This window comes from Moschus berezovskii, chromosome 8, assembly GCF_049115385.1.
Source record: "Moschus berezovskii isolate FMDL1 chromosome 8, NW_MosBer_1.0, whole genome shotgun sequence".
Classification (NCBI taxonomy): Eukaryota; Metazoa; Chordata; class Mammalia; order Artiodactyla; family Moschidae; genus Moschus; species Moschus berezovskii.
The window spans coordinates 45,350,060-45,371,471 of NC_142467.1; the positions used below are offsets into that span (position 1 = coordinate 45,350,060).

The 21,412-nt window shown below is 45.5% G+C and overlaps 1 protein-coding gene across 1 annotated transcript in view; it reads left to right on the forward strand.

The window, feature by feature from the left end:
* The window catches only part of FAXDC2 (fatty acid hydroxylase domain containing 2), a 27,054-nt gene extending 6,838 nt beyond the window's left edge, over positions 1 to 20,216 (forward strand). The window contains 8 exon segments of the mRNA XM_088839291.1: positions 7,392 to 7,480; positions 7,612 to 7,715; positions 12,671 to 12,792; positions 17,764 to 17,954; positions 18,434 to 18,539; positions 19,148 to 19,311; positions 20,056 to 20,089; positions 20,091 to 20,216. Coding sequence (XP_088695417.1) covers positions 7,392 to 7,480; positions 7,612 to 7,715; positions 12,671 to 12,792; positions 17,764 to 17,954; positions 18,434 to 18,539; positions 19,148 to 19,311; positions 20,056 to 20,089; positions 20,091 to 20,216 — 936 coding nt within the window.
* Positions 20,217 to 21,412: the final 1,196 nt, after the last annotated feature.

Below are 21,412 nucleotides of genomic sequence, written 5' to 3' on the forward strand. Positions count from 1 at the left end.
GCCAAATGTGCTTTTTCAAGTCGTGGCTTGAACAGAGTATTTCCTCTTGGTTTTCAGATGTCCTTTGGCAAGAAGGGCGTTTTTGTCTCTCATCAAAATAGACCCAAATTCTTTTTCCCATTCTGTTCACGTGCCTGGCCTGAGCCAGCCAGTCGGCTTGGCCAGCCTCCCAGCCTGTCCGAGTACTAGCAGGGTGAGAAGGCAGCAGCTGCCAACTCGGGGCTGAAGGAAGAGAGAGCTGGCTTGAGCTGTGCATGGACCTGAAGGAACTGGGAAACAGCCCACTGCAGAGGTGAGTGGGAGCTGAGCAGGGAAGCTCGTCACCAAGATTAGGACACATCCAAGTTCATTTAAAGAAAGGCCAAGCATCCCCTTCTCACCTCTGCATCTCTCTGTCTTGCCCACGTACAGTGCAGGTGAGGTCTGCCCTGAGAAATGTCCTGGGATGCTTTCTGAGTACACAGAGTCCTCTCCTGTCTTGCTAATGTCTACATCCTGCGCCTGTGTTTTTACCATCTCCCTCCTCTGCGTAGTCCGATTTTTCTAGCAACTGACAGATAATTCTGTCAAATGGATTGGGTTTGGCTTCAGAACCACGTGAAGGAGAAAACCCCAAGTTAGAATTTGAAAATCCAACTGTAAAAGACTGCCAGGAAGCAACTGTGGTTGAATTGCCTCTCTGTAAACTGGTAGGGCCACCTGGAAGAGATGGGGCCAATTACAACAAAATTGCAAAGGACCAAGGTACGCGTGTGGGCTAGGAGGTGGACAACCATATCCAAGCTGTTTTCAAGCAACATACTGGGATTTATCAACAGCTGTTCCATGTTTAGATTTGTGGATGTCCTGGTAGTACCCCAGGATGGATTCCCACAGAGGTTACCAGGAGAGAGGAATAGTGTTTGTAGATGGGGGTGAACAGTGGGCCAGTGTTTTCAGAGTGCTCATATGGATCCTTTGAGGTATAAGGCAAGCAAGACAAGATAGAGACTTGTAAGTTGCTTCAGTTTCATAGAAATTCCAACTAAATTTCTCTAGCTGGGATATAAAGAGTCCATTCAATTTGGCAGAAACAAATGCTCTGAGCATTAGCTTCTGACCTTAGAAAGGAAAGTGTATAGTATAGGGAAAGGTGCTGAAATGTTTGACAGCAAATGTTAGACACATTCTGAGGGCAAAAAAAAATCTTTTCTGCTTCTTTTGTTTATTCAGCAAATACTTCCTGAGTATGCTAGGCTTGTGTTTGGTGCTGTGGATCTCAGAGCAAACAAAATAGGCATGCTTTCAGCCTGTCGGCCATGCGGTCAAGGGGGCAGTAAATCTGAAGGGGTATAAGTACCCACAGCAAAAGCAGTGAAGAGAGCATTGTTAAAACTGTCCAAAGGGAGTCATTTTTGTCTCAGAGTTTAAACTTTTCCTTCAAGCATTTTACCTTCTTGAATGAAAATCTTTTCCCTCTATAAGAGTTTCACTTACATACAGACCTTGTCATACTACCTTCTTGAAACCTTCTATCAGAGGCTTTAAACTGGAGGCAGACTTCTCAGTTTTTCCCAAGAATACAAACAGCCTGAGAGCAGAGGCTGAAGTGATGGAAGTTTCAGTCCTCAAGAGACAGTAGCCCTCTCCCTCATGAAACAAAATTTACGTTATTCTGAAACCACTGGTGATACCAGACAAAGTGTTAGAAAGCCTGGATTTTGTCAGACACTGTGTAGAGTTTGGAACAAGTCAGTTTTGCTATCTAAGCCTATCTCTTTATCTATAAAATGGAAGGGGTAGACCAGATGATCTATCAAGTGTTCCGTTTCCCTAATAATTTTTTTTTTCTAATAATTTCACAAGATATTTAGAAGCTGAAACTCCAATACTTTGGCCACCTGATGCAAAGAGCTGACTCATTTGAAAAGACGCTGATGCTGGGAAAGATTGAAGACAGGAGGAGAAGGGGACAACAGAGGATGAGATGGTTGGATGGCATCACTGACTCAATGGACATGAGTTTGAGTCAACTCTGGGAGTTGGTGATGGACGGGGAGGCCGGGCGTGCTGCGGTTCATGGGGTCACAAAGAGTTGGACACGAATGAGCGACTGAACTAAACTGAACTGATCTTTTACCTATCAAGTGGGAAACTTCATCAACCATGTAGAATATCCAGGAACCTAGAATCTGAAAGAACCAGGCTGCAGAAAAAACTGTCTACTTTTCCCACCTTCATCCCCTTCCCCTGTCCTGTCTTCAGATGTTCAAGGCTGTGAACATCCACTATAGCTTCACTCTGTCATTTATCTAGATTCGGGATTCTGCGATAAAAAACTGGCATTGTCAGAATCATCTACTTTCAAAAGAACCACACTAAAAAGCATGTAATTTGGATAATCTTATAATACCTATCGAAATCCCTTTAAGGGAAAGTCAATTCATTGTTATAAAGTATTAGAATATTTACTTTTAGTGCATATAGTTTCTTTCTCTGAATGCAGTCCCATTATAAATGCCATTTCCTATCCTCCCCCTACTTATTTTTGCATATGGAAAATCAAAGTCATATAGTATTACGTTATTAAATAGGGCCAAGAACCATGTCTTATTCATCTTTGTATCCTCTGTGGCTAGCATTGTATCTGGCACACAATAAATGTTTCTCAAAATAATGATTAATATCATAGAAAAACCATGCCCTATTTTACTTTTGGTATTAAAAAGGAAAGCAAGCACACACAATATCTAATCCATTATTAGCAGCTAATAGAGGCTAATCTGACTCCTTTTTGTCCCTGTGCCACCTGAATGACACCCTGAGTTCACTGACGTCAGCACATTCTATACAGGGTGCAGACTCAGTCAGTATAAGCACTGAATTCAAGTTCTGCCACTAAATAACTAACCTGAAGCTGAATAATGAAAATTTCTATGCCTCCATTTCTTCAAATGGAAAATGGGGGCAACAGAATAGATGAGATTGGGACTTTCATGGTGGTCCAGTGGTTAAGACTCCAATGCTTACAATGCAGGAGGCCTGGGTTCCACCCTTCATCAGGGAATAGAGCCTGCATGTCACAACTAAAGATCCTGCATGCCGCAAAGAAGAGCCTGTACAGCCAAATTAAAAAAAGAAAAAAAGAATAGTTGAACTAAAGACAACTGGTAGTTCTTAAATGGGAGACTTCAAAAGGTAGAGAAAAAGACAGGAAGCACGATAAAAATGTAATGATTATAGTACCTTCAATTCAGTTCAGTCACTCAGTTGTGTCTGACTCTTTGTGACCCCACGGACTGCAGCACACCAGGCTTCCCTGTCCATCACCAAATCCCGGAGCTTGCTCAAACTCATGTCCATCGAGTTGATGATGCCATCCAACCATCTCATCCTCTGTCATCCCCGTCACCTCCTGCCTTCAATCTTTCCCTTCAATCTTTCAATCAGGGTCTTTTCTAATGAGCCAGTTCTTTGCATCAGATGGCCAAAGTATTGGAGCTTCTTCTTCAGCATCAGTCCTTCCAATGAATATTCAGGGTTGATTTCATTTAGGATTGACTGGTTTGATCTCCTTGCAGTCCAAGGGACTCTTAAGAGTCTTCTAAAACACCACAGTTCAAAAGCATCAATTCTTCGGTGATCAGCTTTCTTCACAGTCCAACTCCCACATCCATACACGACTACTGGAAAAACCATAGCTTTGACTACACAGACCCTTGTTGGCAAAGTAATGTCTCCACTTTTTAATATGCTCTCCAGGACTGTCATAGCTTTTCTTCAATGAAGCAAGCATCTTTTAATTTCAAGGCTGTAGTCACCATCTGCAGGGATTTTGGAGCCCCCCAAAATAAAGTCTCTCACTGTTTCCATTGTTTCCCCATTTATTTGCCATGAAGTGATGGGACCAGATGTCATTATCTTCGTTTTTTGAATGTTGAGCTTTAAGCCAACTTTTTCACTCTCCTCTCTCACTTTCATCATGAGGTTCTTTAGTTCTTCTTCACTTTCTGCCATAAGGGTGGTATCATCTGTATATCTGAAGTTATTGATATTTCTCCTGGCAATCTTGCTTTCTGCTTGTGCTTCATCCAGCCCAGCATTTCTCATGATGTACTCTGCATAGAAGTTAAATAAGCAGGGTGACAATATGCAGCCTTGACGTACTCCTTTTCCCAATTTGGAACCTGTCTGTTGTCACATGTCCAGTTCTAACTGTTGCTTCTAGACCTGCATACAGGTTTCTCAGGAGACAGTTAAGGTGGTCTGGTATTCCCATCTCTTTAAGAATTTTCCACAGTTGTGATCCACATAGTCAAAGGCTTTATCATAGTCAATGAGGCAGAAGTAGGTGCTTTTCTAGAATTCTCTTGCTTTTCCTATGATCCAACAGATGTTTGGCAATTTGATCTCTGAATCCTTCGCCTTTTCTAAATCCAGCTTGAACATCTGAAATTTCTCAGTTCACATACTGTTGAAGCCTGGCTTGGAGTATTTTGAGCATTACTTTGCTAGCATGTGAGATGAGTGCAATTGTGAGGTAGTTTGAGCATTCTTTGGCATTGCCTTTCTTTGGGATTGGAATGAAAACTGATCTTTTCCAGTCCTGTGGCCACCTGTGATTTTCCAACCTTGCTGGCACATTGAGTGCAGCACTTTAACAGCAGCATCTTTTAGGATTTGAAATAGTTCACTAGCTTTGTTCATAGTGATGCTTCCTAAGGCCCAATTGACTTTGCACTTAAGGATCTCCATGTAAATTTTAGAATCAGTTTGTCTCATTCCAGGGGAAATTTGGTGGGGTTTTTTATTTTTTGTAACTCTTGGGTTATTCTAATGAGTAGCCAGCATAAAAAATCACTGCTGGCCATTCACTTTGACACTCTCTATTACTTACTTAGCTGGTTGCATGTGAAAATGACACCTAGGCTCACCTGCACTTTCTTATTCCAGATGGAAGAAGCTGGACATATGCTACACAATGAGAATCCAAACCAGGTAAATATGAGTACTCTACACACCAAACTGAACTTCCCTGAATGTTCAGACAGTAAAGAGTCTGCCTGCAATGCAAGAGACCCAGGTTCAATCCCTAGGTCAGGTAGATCCCTTGGAGATGGGAATGGCTACCTACTCCAATACTCTTGCCTGGAGAAATCCATGGACAGAGGAGCCCAGAAGGCTACAGTCCATGGGTCGCAAAGAGTCAGACACAACTAAGCAACTTCACTTCACTCTAACCCATCAAAGTGGTGAGCATGCAGCCAGTGCTCCCTTCCATGTCTGTGCTTACAGCGTAACTGACAAGGTGCTGGGGTAGCTGACATGTTAGTGAAGTGCTCCCCTCAGTAGCTGAGCAGAATCACTTGACTCCAAGCTGCCTCACTGTCACTCAAGCTCCTTTGCCTGCTCCCATGTAGGGCACTGAGGAGCCCCACAGCTGTCCCACCAAGGTCTCCTGGCCCTTAGAATGCCCAGGCTCAGGCCTTTGGAACCACCCCTTCTACATCTGCTCTGGGGACAAGAGAGGTCCACTCTGGTCTGGGAGGGTGGGAAACAAGCTGCAGCAGATCCCAGTAATGTCTAATCTGTATGCACCTGCCCTTCACAGAGACCTTTGTCCTGTATATGTTCCTGGCACTTTGGGCTGAAAATGCCAGGAGACAGAAAACACCATGATCCATGAAAACACATTGAGTCTTATACATGAAAACGAGGTTTTAAATTTGACTACACTTGCTTTGATTAAATTCAAAGGGAAGATTCTTAGGCTATCTGGCAAAGCTCATGAAAAGCGTCCTTTGAATCCTAAAAATGAAGTAACTGCAAAAGCCCAAGATGAACTGACTGGCAAGTTTGGCGGTGACCTTTAAACAGCCTGTGTAAAAGAACAAGTTTCTGTGGTCCTGGTGATCCAACCCATAATGGCAGAGACAGAAAAAGAGAGAGAGAGAGAAAGAAAGAAGAAAAGGAGGTCATTTTTCATAACTCAGGACCCCGAAGAGTAGTAGGCATTGAAAAATATTTCACTGGCCCTAGAAAATGACTTACAAACTTTTTCTGACTGAAAGTGTAAAGGTGTAATCAGAGAAGAGTCAGTGCAGATTCAGGTTGCTCTGAATGAGTCCATTAAACAGTCCACAAGAGGACTTCCCTGGTGTTCCAGTTGGCCAAGACTCCACAATTCCAATGCAGGGGGCCCAGGTTCCTTCCCTGGTCAGAGAACTAGATCCCACATGTTGCAACTAAGAGGTCACATGCCGCAACTAAGAGTTCACATGCCACAACTGAAAGACCCTGCATTCCACGATGCAGCCAAATAAATAATCATTAAAAAAAAAACCCACTCCTCCAAATCTCCAAAGTCTGGGTTAAGACATGGCATCCCATTAGATCAGCTTCCTGTCCAAGGGTGTGTGTGGTCAGGTTCACCAACTGCACACACCTGTAGGGACCACCACTTCTCATTTTCTCCTTTGAAGAAACATGAGCAGACTCCATCCAGGGTTATAAACATAAAGTGTAATGGACATTTGTCATCTCTGTGCAAGGTACTATGGAAACTGGTGACACACCAGGGATTTCCTTCTACAAGACTAGACCTTCTTGTTTTACCATCAGGGTTGCTACCTTTGATGTTTTAGGCTTCTGGAGAACATGTCAGGACCACCCAGTGATGGCCAGTGCCTATTCTTTGCCCAGGGAGCCTCTCATCAGACTCAGACATAAGCTGGCAGTCCAAGCTTATGTCTATGGGAGGCAGAGGACTTATTACAAGTCAGAGAATGTGTTTGTTTACTCTTTCCTTCAAGGACAAGAGTGATGGGCACTGGAAAGCAGGCCTGGCTGGGGAACACAGTGAAGTCCCCATGGCCTCATCAAAGATCCTGCAGATCCCTCTGTGACGGCCGTCCCAGCCTTGCTGCCCACTGGATTTCAATGGGGAGCTTTAAAAACAGGACAGCCCATGCTCCACCCCAGAGACTCTTATGTAACTGAGCTGGGAAGGAGCCTACATACTGGGATTTTTTAAAAGCTTCCAAGTGATGGCCATGTATAGAAAATCTGCATCTTTGTTCAACACGAGGACTGGTCATGAAATCCCATGGCTCTTGGAAGGCTCATCTGTCATTATCTAGGTGACAAAACTGCCTGCTAGATTCTCTGGGGAAGTGTGCGCTCTTCCTTCCCTCCACCCTGAAGCTCTAACCTTCATGCTCACCTCCGCACAAGCCTGAGAGCTCTTGACAAGGAAGAGCCTCCAGTGGAGGCTGAGAAAGGTCAGCAGATGTGCCCTGATGGCATGACTGAGAACCTGATGGCCCATCACTCCTGCCAGGCTTCAACAGTGAGCCACCTGGGAAGGCAGGAGTCTGGTTGGGGCCTGACATTTTCTTGTCCTCCCCGAGGAGGGACACATCTGGGGTTCCATGAGGAGGACGGCTTTCATCCTGGGCTCCAGCCTTCTCTTGCTGATGGCCCACTGGAACTGTGTCATAGGGTGAGTCTGCTTGGCTGGCTCTAATTCAGGATCTGGGGGCCTTGCGGTGGAGGTCTGCGGGGAGAGCATGGATTCAGGAGCTGTCCACCCACCGGTCTTCACTCAGAAACATGAATGAGTTTTCTTTCAAGGTATCTTCAGAGATTTTGGGGTGCTTCCGGCTACTTTTGGCAAGCCCAGTGGGAGAGGCTGCTGTCTACATTTGAAGGGAAGGAGTGGCTCCTCTACATTCTAGGTAAGATTCCCAGACACCAGCCATTAGGGTTTAGGTATGGGTTATAGCTTAATTCTGTTTGTTTTGTTCTCTACTCTGAGACTTCTCAGTTTATTACTCTAAGGAAAGAGGACCTAAAGACAGTGGTAACCCCAAGGACTACAAATTTGTAGGCAATCTTGAATGGATGTTTAAGGAACTTGAGAAAAAAGAACTTGAGACATCCCCCTACCTATGTCAAACAGAGAGGAAAAAGAAATGAAAGCAATAAAAAATAATTTAAAAAGAAATAAAAGGAATCCATATTGGAAAAGAAGTAAAACTCTCATTGTTTGAAGATGACATGATACTGTACACAGAAAACCCTAAAGATTCTATCAGAAAATTACTAGAGCTAATCAGTGAATTTAGAAAAGTTGCAGGCAGGATATAAAAATCAATATACAGAAATCTCTTGCATTCCTATACACTAACAATGAAAAATCAGAAAGAGAAATTAAAGAATCAATCCCATTCACACTGCAACAGAAAGAATAAAAAATAGCTAGGACTCAACCTACCTAAGTCATTCAGTCGTGTCTGACTCTTTGTGATCCCATGGACTGTAGCCTGACAGGGGATTGCCATGGCCATGGCCAATGGCCATGGAAGGCCATCTGCCATTCCTCTGTCCATGGAATTCTCCATACATTACTGGAGTGGGTTGCCATTTCCTTCTCCAGGGGATCTTCCAACCCCAGGGATTGAATCCAGATCTCCTGCTTTGCAGGCAGATTCTTTACCTTCTGAGCCACCAGGGAAGCCCCACACAAGAAGACAAAAGAGCTGTATTCAGAAAACTATGAGACACTGATGAAAGAAACCAAAGACGATATAAACATATGGAGAGATACTCCATGTTCCTGGGTAGGAAGAATCAATATTGTGAAAATGACTATACTATCAAATGTAATTTACAGATTCTATGTGATCCCTATCAAATTACCAATGGCATTTTTCACAGAACTAGAATTAAAAAATCTCACAATTCATATGGAAACATAAAAGGCCCTGAATAGCCAAAGCAATTTTGAGAAAGAAGAATGCAGCTGGTGGAATCAACCTTCCTGAATTCAGACTATACTATGAAACTGCAGTCATCAAGATAGTATGGTACTGGCACAAAAACAGAAATATAGACCAATGGAACAGGATATAAATAAATATACCCATGAAATAAATATACCCAGAAATAAACCCATGCACCTACAGGTAGCTTATTTTTGACAAAGGAGGCAAGAATATACAATGGGGCAAAGATAGTCTCTTCAATAAATGCTGCTGGAAAAACTGGACAGCTATGTGTAAAAGAATGACACCGTACACAAAGATAAACTAAAAACGAATTAAAGACCTAAATGTAAGACCAGAAACTATAAAACTCTTAGAGGAAAAAATAGCAGAACACCCTATGACATAAATCACAGCAAAATCCTCTATGAGCCACCTCCTAGAGTAATGGAAATAAAAACAAAAATAAACAAGTGGGACCTAATTAAATTTAAAAGCTTTTGTATAGCAAAGGAAACTATAAACAAGGTGAAAAGACAACCCTCAGAATGGGAGAAAATAATAGCAAATGAAACAACTGACAAAAGATTAATTTCCAAAATATATAGGCAGCTCATACAAGTCAACACCAGAAAGATTAACAACCCAATCAAAAACTTGGCAATAGACCTAAACAGATATTTCTCCAAAGAAGACATGCAGATGGCTAATAAACACATGAAAAGATGCTCAACATTGCTTATTATTAGCAAAATGCAAATCAAAACTACAGTGAGATATCACCTCACACTGGTCAGAATGACCATCATCATCCAAAAAAAAGATGATCAAAATTCAATAAAGAGGGAAGATGAATGAAAACATAAAAAAAATAAATAAATAATTATGGACCTTAAAAGAACTCTTCAAACAATAAATGCTGGAGAAAATATGGAGAAAAGGGAACCCTCTTGTACTGTTGGTGGAAATGTAAATTGATACAGCCACTATGGAAAATAGTATGAAGATTTCTTAAAACATTAGGAATAAAACCACCACCCATACGACCCAGTAATCCCACTACTAGGCATATACCCTGAGAAGACCAAAACTTAAAAGACACATGTACCCCAATGTTCATTGTACCACTGTTTACAATACCTATGACATGGAAGCAATCTAGATGTCCACTGACAGATGAATGGATAAGGAAGGTGTGGTACATATATACAATGGAATATTACTCAGCCACGAAAAGGAACGCATTCGAGTCAGTTCTAGTGAAGTGCATGATCCTAGAGCCTATTATACAGAGTGAAGTAAGTCAGAAAGAGAAACATAAATATTGTATACTAATGCACATATATGGGATCCAGAAAGATGGTTCTGATGAAATAAATTATTTGCAGCGTAGCAGAGGACACAGAGACATAGAGAACAAACTTAGGCACACAGAAGTGGGCAGGAGGAAGAGGGCAGGATGTAAGGAGTGGGTAACATGTAAACATACATTACCATTTGTAAAACAGATGCCAGTGGGAATTTGCTGTATTACTCAGGGAACTCAAACCAGAGCTCTGGAACTACCAAGAGGTGTGTGATGGGGAGGGAGGTGGGAGGGAGGCTCAAGAAGGAAGGAACATAGGTAAACCTCTGACTGATTCATGTTGATGTTTGGCAGAAAACAACACAATCAGTTCAGTTCAGTTCAGTCCAGTCAGTCATGTCCGACTCTTTGCGACCCCATGTATCACAGCACGCTAGGCCTCCCTGTCCAATACTGTAAAGCAATTATCCTTCCATTAAAAATAAATTTAAAAAAAGACCTTGAGACATCTCCCACACACACAGAAATAGAAAAATTTAAAAAGTTTATATATAAACGAAAGCATGTGAGAGCAGTACTCCAGCTTCCAGATGTCAGGTTCACAAGTACAGAGGGCTGCTGTGTCTCATGTGAGGCCATGTCCTTGGACCCGATGCAGCCTAGCTCTTGGGGCCTGACAGCATGTGTTCAATCAGCAAATATTTACTGATAGTGCCACTCGCTCTAAAGAGTCCTAAGGAAACAGAGTAGAAGAGAAAACTATTTGAAGATAGATATCTATAACAGCATTATCTGCAATAGTGACTGTCCTCAATTACACATGCATTCAATCAGATAGTACTTTTTAAGTGATTTTGTGCCAAACTCATAAGTATGATACAGAGAAATTTAAGATAAAGTATTAACATACTCTAGCTACCCCATTCAAATTATGTCACAGTCTGACTAGAAGAAAATAACTACAAAACAAACCTCAACCAAAACTATGTCACAGCCTAGAAGGGGAGATAAAAATGTGTCAGTTTCACGAAGCAAATGTAGAGATAAATAAAATGTTTCATGTTTCTGACGACTGTTTTCTTCAGAAAGAAAACTCTGAAAATGGGCTGGATATTAAACATGACAGGTTAATGGAATCTTAAGGACTCACTGAAAAAAACAATGCAAATTACAAATGTACATGGGAAGAGTGGTGGGAAAACACTTTATGTTTCTGTTACAATGATGGGAAAATGACCTATCATCCGTGATAGGTAGTGATAAGCAAATACAAGACAGGAAAAAATAATTGCAATTTGACAAGTTAGAGCTGAAAAAAATGTTTAAGATACCTCTTGCAATTTTCACTCTGTATTCCTCAAGGAGCCCTTGGATGAACAGGTAGGCAGGCACCTCGATGGACGGCCCACTAGACCTAAGGGCCAAACTGCCCTGAGGACCTTTATGCCAGTCACATTTCCTCACTGTGTTAACCAAACACTTTCCAGGTATCAACTGGCACAAGGCATGGTGCTTGATGGAGCAAGAAGGCTCTAAAGGAGGATGGAAGGAAGAGACAGAGAACGGAGGGAAACACCCTTGCTCGTTGGCATACTGAAAGTAGAGGAGGCAGCAAATCAAGGAAAAATACAGTTAACAGCACAAGAGTTAGGTAACACTGTGATGTCACCTGCATAACTGCCACTTGGGGTGGACAAAGTGCCTATTTGTTCACCGGAGGAGATCAAAGATATTTGTTGTGACTTCATGGAAAAGTGGGATGCGGAGACAAGCGCTCTATCTAAATTTGTGTTGATCGGCATTTTCTAAAACATCCTGCAGAACAACAGCATTTCTGTAGGAGGTTAATGGGGTTGGGGGGAGACCATACAGGGTATCCAAATGGGTCATGTTTGAGAGTAAAGGAGGGCTTATTAAGAATGATGCTGGAATCATACATGTAAATTGAAACTGTCCTGGCAGACAGGGAAGTAGGGCCATCCTATTCTATCTGAGAAAACAGTACTAGATACAGAAAAGCCTGGGAAAGGCTGAGTTTAACAAAGTCAAACAGGAAATTTCAGAGCTGTTACCACACTGGTCTGGACCCTGACTCTCTAAGAGGGCAGGGTGTGAAGATTGTTTAAGCACGGAGCCCCTCAGAGGTGGGTTTTCCACTTTGGGAAATGCCCACTGGACACCTGAGCTCCCTCTGCTCATGGCATCATAGGCTCATGAGGACTGGGTAACCCGAGTGCCCATTATGAGCCAAACTGGTCTCCCCCTGCTCTTCCCTTCCTCGGCTATTCTTCGGGTTCAGGGGGCAGACACCCAAAAGTCAACCGAAGTCATTTCTATGTGGAGTGCATCACACATCTTAAAATGTTTTGCTGTTCCATCTCAAACCACCTAGAAGTCTATTGCCCCCGTACTACAGCTAAGAAAAGAAATAGAGACACTCCTTAAGTGACCCATGCCAGTTTCCAGAGCGGGCTTGTTACACAAAGACTAAAAGCAGGGCCCCGGCCCTGGGCCTGCCCACAGTGCAACCTCAGTCACCACCGAGCGTGTGTTCGGGGAATACTCACCCTGCCAGCTCCTGAAGTTGCCCTGATGTTTTCCTTCTGCTTCCTAACTTTAGGTGTCACCCAAGTACCTCTTCTGGTCTACTGGGCTTTCAGTGGACTTCTCCTGGTGGTGGACGTGACTGGAAAGCCTAACTTCATCTCCCACTACCGAATTCAGGTCGACAACAGTGACCATGTAAGTGTTGCTGCAGCTTCTCCAGGTTGGAGCACAGACAGCTCCAACAGGGGCTAAAGCTGCGACCTCCAAACTCTGCTAGCCAGCCCAGGATGGAGCATGGCCAGTGGGAGCCCAGAGCTTCTGTAAAAGGCACCCCCAGATTAGAAGCTTAGAGACAGTACATAATAAGTCTCAAATCTCAGAGCCAGCCAGTCAAGACTCATGTCCGGTCTCCTAACCCCTAGACTTGGCTCTCCACCTGCCTGTTCTGGCCCTCGACACCTGGGTCAGCATTTTAGGAACAGAAATGACTGTTTCAGCCCAGCGCTCACCAAGCCCCAGAGAAGTCAGGCAGGTCTCCCCTTACCCACAGGAGCAGGAACAGCAATGGCAGATGCTGAAAACACAGATATCAGTTGGCCTTGTTTGGGAAGGACACAGCTGCTGAAACAATGGATAACCCCACCATCAAGAATTCTGACTGTGTGCATGGTGGTTGTTTTTTAAGCAGGGATTCCTTCCTGATTATTTCATTCAACCAACTGAACAAAGCTGCCAGATTTAATAAGACCAGTCCATGCTCTGCTTACCCTCCCTCTCTTCTGGAGAGGATAGCTAGTTCATGCTTCTCCTCCCTCTTCAAATCCTCAACACATCCTCCTAGATTATGGCCTTGCCTTCAAGTAGAAGAGACCCTTCACAGCCTCGCACCACGCAGCCTGCGGGGAGCAACTGCACACATGCTCTCCCTGCCCACCTGGGGCAGCATGTGGTCACTCCTTGTTCCTCCTCCAGCTGTTCCTCCACCACCTGTACACTGCAGCCACCACCTCTTGTTTACTCCAGCAACTATTCCTTCTCTTTCTTGAATTCTTTTATTTTTTCCTCTCCTGCTCTCTTCAGTTCAGTCGCTCAGTCATGTCCAACTCTTTGCGATCCCATGAGCTGCAGCACACCAGGCCTCCCTGCCCAACACCAACTCCCAGAGTCTATTCAAACTCATGTCCATCGAGTCGGTGATGCCATCCAGCCATCTCATCCTCTGTCGTCCTCTTCTTCTCCTGCCCTCAATCTTTCCCAGCATCAGGGTCTTTTCAAGTGAATCAGCTCTTCACATGAGGTGGCCAAAATATTGGAGTTTCAGCTTCAACATCAGTCCTTTCAATGAACACCCAGGACTAAACTTTAGGATGGACTGACTGGATCTCCTTGCAGTCCAAGGGTCTCTCAAGAGTCTTCTCTAACACCACAGTCCAAAAGCATCAATTCTTTGGCGATCAGCTTTCTTCACAGTCCAACTCTCACATCCATACATGACCACGGGAAAAACCATAGCCTTGACTAGACGGACCTTGGTTGGCAAAGTACTGTCTCTGCTTTTTAATATGCTATCTAGGTTGGTCATAACTTTCCTCCCAAGGAGTAAGCGTTTTTTAATTTCATGGCTGCAATCAGCATCTGTAGTGATTTTGGAGCCCCCCAAAATAAAGTCTCTCACTGTTTCCACTGTTTCCCCATCTATTTGCCATGAAGTGATGAGACCAGATGCCATGATCTTAGTTTTCTGAATGTTGAGCTTCAAGCCAACTTTTTCACTCTCCTCTTTCACTTTCATCAAGAGGCTCTTTAGTTCTTCACTTTCTGCCATAAGGGTGGTGTCATCTGCATATCTGAGGTTATTAATACTTCTCCAGCAATCTTGATTCCAGCCTGTGGTTCCTCCATCCTAGCGTTTCTCATGATGAACTCTACATTTAAGTTAAATGAGCAGGGTGACAATATACAACCTTGACGTACTCCTTTTCCTAATTGGAACCAGTCTGTTGTTCCATGTCCAGTTTTAACTGTTGCTTCCTGACCTGCATACAGGTTTCTCAAGAGACAGGTCAGGTGGTCTGGGATTCCCATCTCTTTCAGAATTTTCCACAGTTTATTGTGATCCACACAGTCAAAGGCTTTGGCATAGTCAATAAAGCAGAAATAGATGTTTTTCTGGAACTCTCTTGCTTTTTCCATGATCCACTGGATGTTGGCATTTTGATCTCTGGTTCCTCTGCCTTTTCTAAAACCAGCTTGAACATCTGGAAGTTCACGGTTCACGTATTGCTGAAGCCTGGCTTGGAGAATTTTGAGCATTACTTTATTAGTGTGTGCTCTCTTGCTGCTGCTGCTGCTGAGTCACTTCAGTCGTGTCCGACTCTGTGTGACCCCCTAGACGGAAGCCCACCAGGCTCCCCCGTCCCTGGGATTCTCCAGGCAAGAACACTGGAGTGGGTTGCCATTTCCTCTTACTCTCTGCTTTATCACAAACCTGGTATAATTAATCCCAGCTTAAAAACCACACCAAACTCAAAACTGTGGCCTCCCTCTCCCATATGCACTCCCACTCATACTTTTGGTCCCCTTTGCAGAGCTGTCTCTACAGTTTCCAGTTCCACTCTGTCTACTCTTATTCCCCATCATTTCACACTATGAAGAATGGAAACACATATACAGAAGATGAAAAGGTGGTACCCTGATCACTTGTTTACCCACTACCTAGATTCACCAATCTTAAACATTTCAAAATGTGTGCTTTTGCTACATATAAAAATATAAATATCTATGCATCTATAATTTTTTTTTGTTTGAAACCAAGACATCATAAAACTCTAAATCCTTCAGCCTGTACCTTGTACAAATAAACACAAAGCTATCCTGTCACCTACTCTAGCTAGAAAATTGCTCCCATCAGGCCTTAACCTCCACGGCTCCTTCAGAAATGTACAGGTCGCCAGTGTCCCTGTCACAGGCTTGTCTCATTAGACCTAACAGGGCTATTTTCACAGTTGCTCACTGCCACCCTGTTGCAGCTTCTTATACTGGGTCCCAAGGCCCTGCTCTGTCCTCCAAGCTCATAGCTTACCCTTCACAGTCTGCTTTCTGGCTCCATCTCAGCCTAATCTCCCCAACCTCTTAATGTTGACACCCAGGGCTCAACCTTGGTCTGCTTCTCTGTCCCCATCTCTTCAGTGTCATGATTTTAAATAGCACCTAAACTCTTGACTGCTCACACAAATTTAGCTTTCAAACCCAGACTCTCTCCTGATGCAGGATCAAATAGCCACCTGCCTCAGAGACATCTCCAATCCAACATGATCTACAGACCATTTCTGAAATTCTACTCCCTCCAAAGTCTTTGCTCCCCACAGCCTCCCCCATCTGAGTTGGGCAGCTTCTCACACCCAAAGCCTTGGAGTCACTCTTGAGAATGTTCTTTCCCTCACACTCCACATCCAGTCTATCAGGAAACCTCCAGCATCCAACCATTTCTCACCACATCCATTGCCACCTCCCTGGTCTGAGCCACCGTTCTCTCATGTGTGTATTTGTGCAATTCTAATTAGCCTCCCCATTTCTGTTCTTGGTCTCCTACTGTCTATTCCCAACACAGCAGCCAGAGTAACCTGTACATGCTGTAACTTCTCGGCTCACAACCTTGGGATGACATCTACTTCTCTTGGAGTAAAAGTCCAAGTCCTCAGCATGGTTTCAGGGGCCCTTATGCACTGGCTCCTCTCCACCTCTGGACCTCACCTTCCACACTCCTCACCCCACTGCTCACTCCTCTCCAGCCAAAGATGCCAGGAGTGTGCTGCCTTAGAGCCTTCTACCAGCTCTTCCCTTTACCCGAACACACTCCCCCCTCCATAAATGTTTCCTCTTCATCATTTGTTCAAATCTCACCATCAATGAAGCTTACCCTGATCATTCTATTTAAAATGGTAAGCATATGAGTTCAGTGAGGGCAGGAATTTGTTTTGTTCACTGTTTTCTTCCCAGCACACAGAACACTGCCAGGAACATAGAAAGTACTCAATAAATATCATTTGAATGAATGAATGATCATACAGCACACTCTTCTTTTGGTCAAGGTTGCCAGGTGTTTTACTTCCTCTATAGGTAGTCTGAAATGAGCCCGGCCAGACTTGGCTTTGCATGGGATGAAACTGAAGGTTTAGAGACTGAATTCTGGTCCCTCAATACACACAGAGCTTGGAGAAGCCAGATAGCCAGGCCTGAAGTATAAGAACTACTCTGAACCTGGCCTTGCCTTGGGGCAATACACCTCCAGCTTGCAGAAATTTCTCAGGAAGAAATCCTTTCTGAAACCCCCAAACCAGTTCATTAGGACCAGCAAGTGACCTGTGGTCATGGGGCTATTCCCTGAACAAGTTGGTCAAGAGGCCAGATAGCAGCTCCCTGGCTCACACCCTTCTTCACTTGGGCCTGATGCAGTGAGACTAGATTGCATGAAGGGATAGGGGGTGGCTGGTCCCCAAGGAAAGGTTGTGCAGCATTGAGGCCCAATGCAGTGTGAGCATGTGGGGCCAGCTCTCCACAGTGACCTAGGAGAATGCTCAGGCGGGCCCCCATCCTGAGCTGAGGTCACTGAGGGTGACATCCTGTCACCGAGGGTGACTACCACCCTGAACACTAGGAAGACCCACTTACACAAGTTGGTCAAGAGGCCAGATTGCAGCTCTCTGACTCAAATTCTTCACTTGGGCCTGGTGAAGTGAGGCTAGACCTCGATCTCTGCACCTGACCCTGGTCAAGCCTCCCTGGATGACCAGGGGCCAAAAGGCTGAAGAAGGAGTTGGGCTGCCCGCCTTCTCCACGCGCCCCAAGGTGCCTGTGTGAACACATGGGGTTGGGCCTGGGCAGAGAAACGGGGAGGACAGTGGTGGAAGTTGTAGGAGGAGGAAGCAGCAGGCAAGATCACTCAGGCTGGGGGAGGGGACTTTCCCAAAGCAGGGCATTAACAGGTGGCTGCCCCCTGAGCTGGTCCGCACTCGGGGGCTGCCAGTTCCAGCCAGACATTACTCCTAGCACCCAGCCCAGAGCGAGGGCCTCCTGAGAACAGTGCACAGGGGAGCCTGGTTTCCAGAAGACAAAGACCTACTTACACTCTTGTCCACTTCCTTACTTCCTTCTTTCCCTTCACAGGTGGGCCCCATGAAGCTATGCCAGGCTATCCTCAGGATTCTCTTCAGTCAGTTCATGCTGGTCTCACTCTATCCCATCCTCAAGTTGTGGGGAGACCCCTGCCATCGAGAGCTCCCCACCTTCCAATGGTTCCTCCTGGAGCTGGTCGTCTTCACGCTGATTGAGGAAGTGCTATTCTACCACTCACACCAGTGAGCACACTCCTCCTGAGCACAGCCAGCTCCTCACTCTCCAGGTACACCTGTCACCCAGGAAACAAGGCCTCCTTGGAGCTGTGGGGATGGGACACCACCTCCTGGCCTGGAAAGCCTCTTGTTATCTAGGTAACAGGAAGACCACTGTGCTCCATAGCTGACAACCCAAGGCGACCCAGGAGTGCCTGGAACTCCATTTATGCCTGTGGCAGGGCAGTTTCCCATTCATTCCCCTATGGAATCCTTTCTGGCCATCACCCACTTTGCAGCTCATACAACTGAGACCGAGACAGGCTACATCACCCTCCCTAAATTATGCACAACAAAAACTCAAAGGTGGGTCTGTCCGGGTGCCAATTCAGTGTGTTTTCAACTTTGCTCCTTGTATGTAACCCCAGTTTTTACCTCTGCTTTCTCAAGGTCTGATCAGGGATGGGGAGAGGGAGGCTGGCAAATTATGGTAACTATCTTTCTAGACTCCTTCACCACCCAAAACTCAACAGGAAAATCCATAAGAAACACGACGAGTGGACAGTACCCATCGCTGCAACCTGTCTATCTGTCCACCCTATTGAACATATGGTGAGTAGAGCTCAGCTTCCCCAGAAGAGAGGGCAGAGGGCCCCAATCCCCTTCCTTAGGCTAAGGTCTCCTGAACAAAATGGGACCACACTGGGAGTTTCTTTCTTCTGCCCCTTCCACAGCTACCATTTATGCTGGCATATCCAAGGAAAAGCCAGATGCCTAATGTGAGTTCTTTCATTTATTCCTCCCAACAAGCATTTAGAAACCACCATTCTGATAATGAGGAAGTTGAGGTTGAAACAGTTAATACCTTGTCCTAGGTTTCAAGCTGAAAGTGAAAGTTGCTTGAAATTTGCTCAGTTGTGTCCAGCTCTTTGCGACCTCATGGAGTGTAGCCTGCCAGGCTCCTTTGTCCATCGAATTCCCTTCTCCAGATCTTCCCAACCCAGGGATCAACCCTAGGTCTCCTGCCTTGTAGGCGGATTCCTTATGGTCTGAGCCACCAGGAAAGGTGAAGGACTCCAGTAAATTAAGGTCCAGAAATTCATTCATCTTCCCCAGATCTGAGTCAGAAAGTCTTCCTGGTACCACTCTGGGGGAAGGGGACATCCACCTTGGTTCCCTTCCTCCCCTCAGGCCCCCTTCAGACAGTTCTCTCCTTGCAGATCAACATGCTGAGGGCAATACTGTGTCCACTAGTAATGGGCTCCCACTTGTCCTCCATCACCATGTGCATTTCCTTGGCCCTCATCTCTACCATGATCTCCCACTGTGGCTACCACCTACCTTTCTTGCCTTCACCTGAATTCCATGACTACCACCATCAAAAGTAAGGCGCCCCTCCCCACTTCGGGTCTGTGGGCGGTTAACACTCACCTTTATTCCTGGAGCTCCTGACAGCAGACACCGGGGTCTCAGTGTAAGTGTGGGTCTAGTGGAGGGAGAGGCATCTGGGGTCAGCACAGTAACCACCATCCCGGGACCCAGATCGCCTTGCCATTTTGGTTCTGACACTGGATCTTCCTTGCCACTGTTTAAGCTCCATTTACACCTGGACCCTTTGAGTATATAGCGTAAGCTATGGGCACTACCAGAAATATGTATGTATGCATACAATTCCTGCAGGTAATTCAAGGGGAGCTTTGCACTTTCTGAAAGCCTCCAGTCTCAGCAGTGTCGTCTAGGACCCTCCTGCATCAGAAATCACCGGAGATGCTTTTTTCAAATGCAGGTTCTGGGGTTCCACTTCAGATACCCAGAATCAAAGCCTCTGGGGGAACAGGGCCTGGCAACTGCATTTAGTAAGTGTTCCAGGGGAATCTGATGGATTCCAGAACCTACCTCAACAATCAGGCTCTGCTGCAGGTTCTGACTTGTGTGCATCAAATCAGAGAGAGAGCTTTTCAAAGGAAAAGCATCGATTTTCACTCCGGAGGGGCCCAGCAATCTGTGCACACCCACTTGGGTGACTCAGAAGCAGGTGGTGGGCACAGTGGGGACAGGAAGGCTCAGGTGGGCACAGGCGAAACGGACAGGAGCACACCAGTCTTCGGCACCCTCCTCTCTCCTCCAGGGTTGACCAGTGCTATGGGACTCTGGGGATGCTAGAGGGACTACCTCCATGGGACTCACACGGTGTTTAAGCAGACCAAGGCCTACAAGAGACACATGATCCTGCTGGGCTTCACCCCACTCTCTGAGAGCATCCCCGATCCTCCGAAGAAGGTGGACTAAGAAACAGCCGTAGTTCCACACTGGCCATCCCCTCAGCAGACAGTCCTCTGCTATGTCTGAGGACGCCTACTCACATCTAACAGCTTGCTCCTTCAGCCACACACTCTGATGACTACCCTATATGAGGGCAGGGGAAGATCAGCTTCCTGGAAAAGCAGAGCCACAGAGACTAGGGCTCCCCCAACTGCTTGTGTTATCCAAGCATTCACAGAAGGAAGGAAAAAATACATCTTCCCGGAATGCAGGCCAGCCAGAGGGAAAAAGCTACTGGAGAGGGTTCCTGAGGAGTCCACTGGTCCTCTCCAATGGAAGGGGGACAGGTACCCCAGATGATCCCTTGGTGGCCCTGGCAGGACACAGAATGACAAAGGTGGCAGGGAGCTGTGTGCCTGCAGCCATCCTTGCTCCTGGTACCAGGGGATGAGGGAACCAGATGCTGCTTCGTCCCTTCCTGTCCCCTAAAGCCTCTCTCATACCCTACTCAGGACAGGGTTAGGACACCCTGGCAACAGTTCTGGGATCAAGTTCCCGTTACACATACACACAAATGCCCCATTCAACTCAGCCCACTGCAATTGGACATCAGCCTCCTCTGAAAAGAAAAATAAGTCACAGTAGCTTCTCCCGGGATCATAATTGAAATATAAAGAGGTACAGAGGTTACCCTAACACCTTCAGCCACACACAGACTCAAAGGCCAAAGTCTGTGGCCCTGCTTAGCTGGGGCCCTTGTAACCAGAGGGAAGGGTCAGAGTGCTGACCCTGGAGGACACCCAACTGAGGTACCCTAGTATACCCTGTATAAAGGACCAAAAGGGCTAGCGCCCTCTTCCTCCAATAAGGCAACAAGTACACACCCGCACAGTGGATAAAATCCTCATTTCCCCTCAAATGATGAACCAGGTGTTTCAGCACCCTTTTCACAGGATAATTTTAGCAGCTATGCCTTTTCTGATGAGACCTGTATGCAATGAAACCACAGAACTGCCCAGGTGGAAGCCACCCCCACCCTGGGTTCCCAGGGCAGTCCCCAACATTGCTCAGAACCCTGTGGCCCCCAAGATCAAGGTGAAGACCACTCCTACTTGAAAGGCCACCATGATCAGTTCCCAAAGTCCAGTATTTTCCTGAACTTTCACTTCTCTCTCTAGAAAACCACCCACTGCAGTTTTATGAAATACTTCCATGTCTGAGAA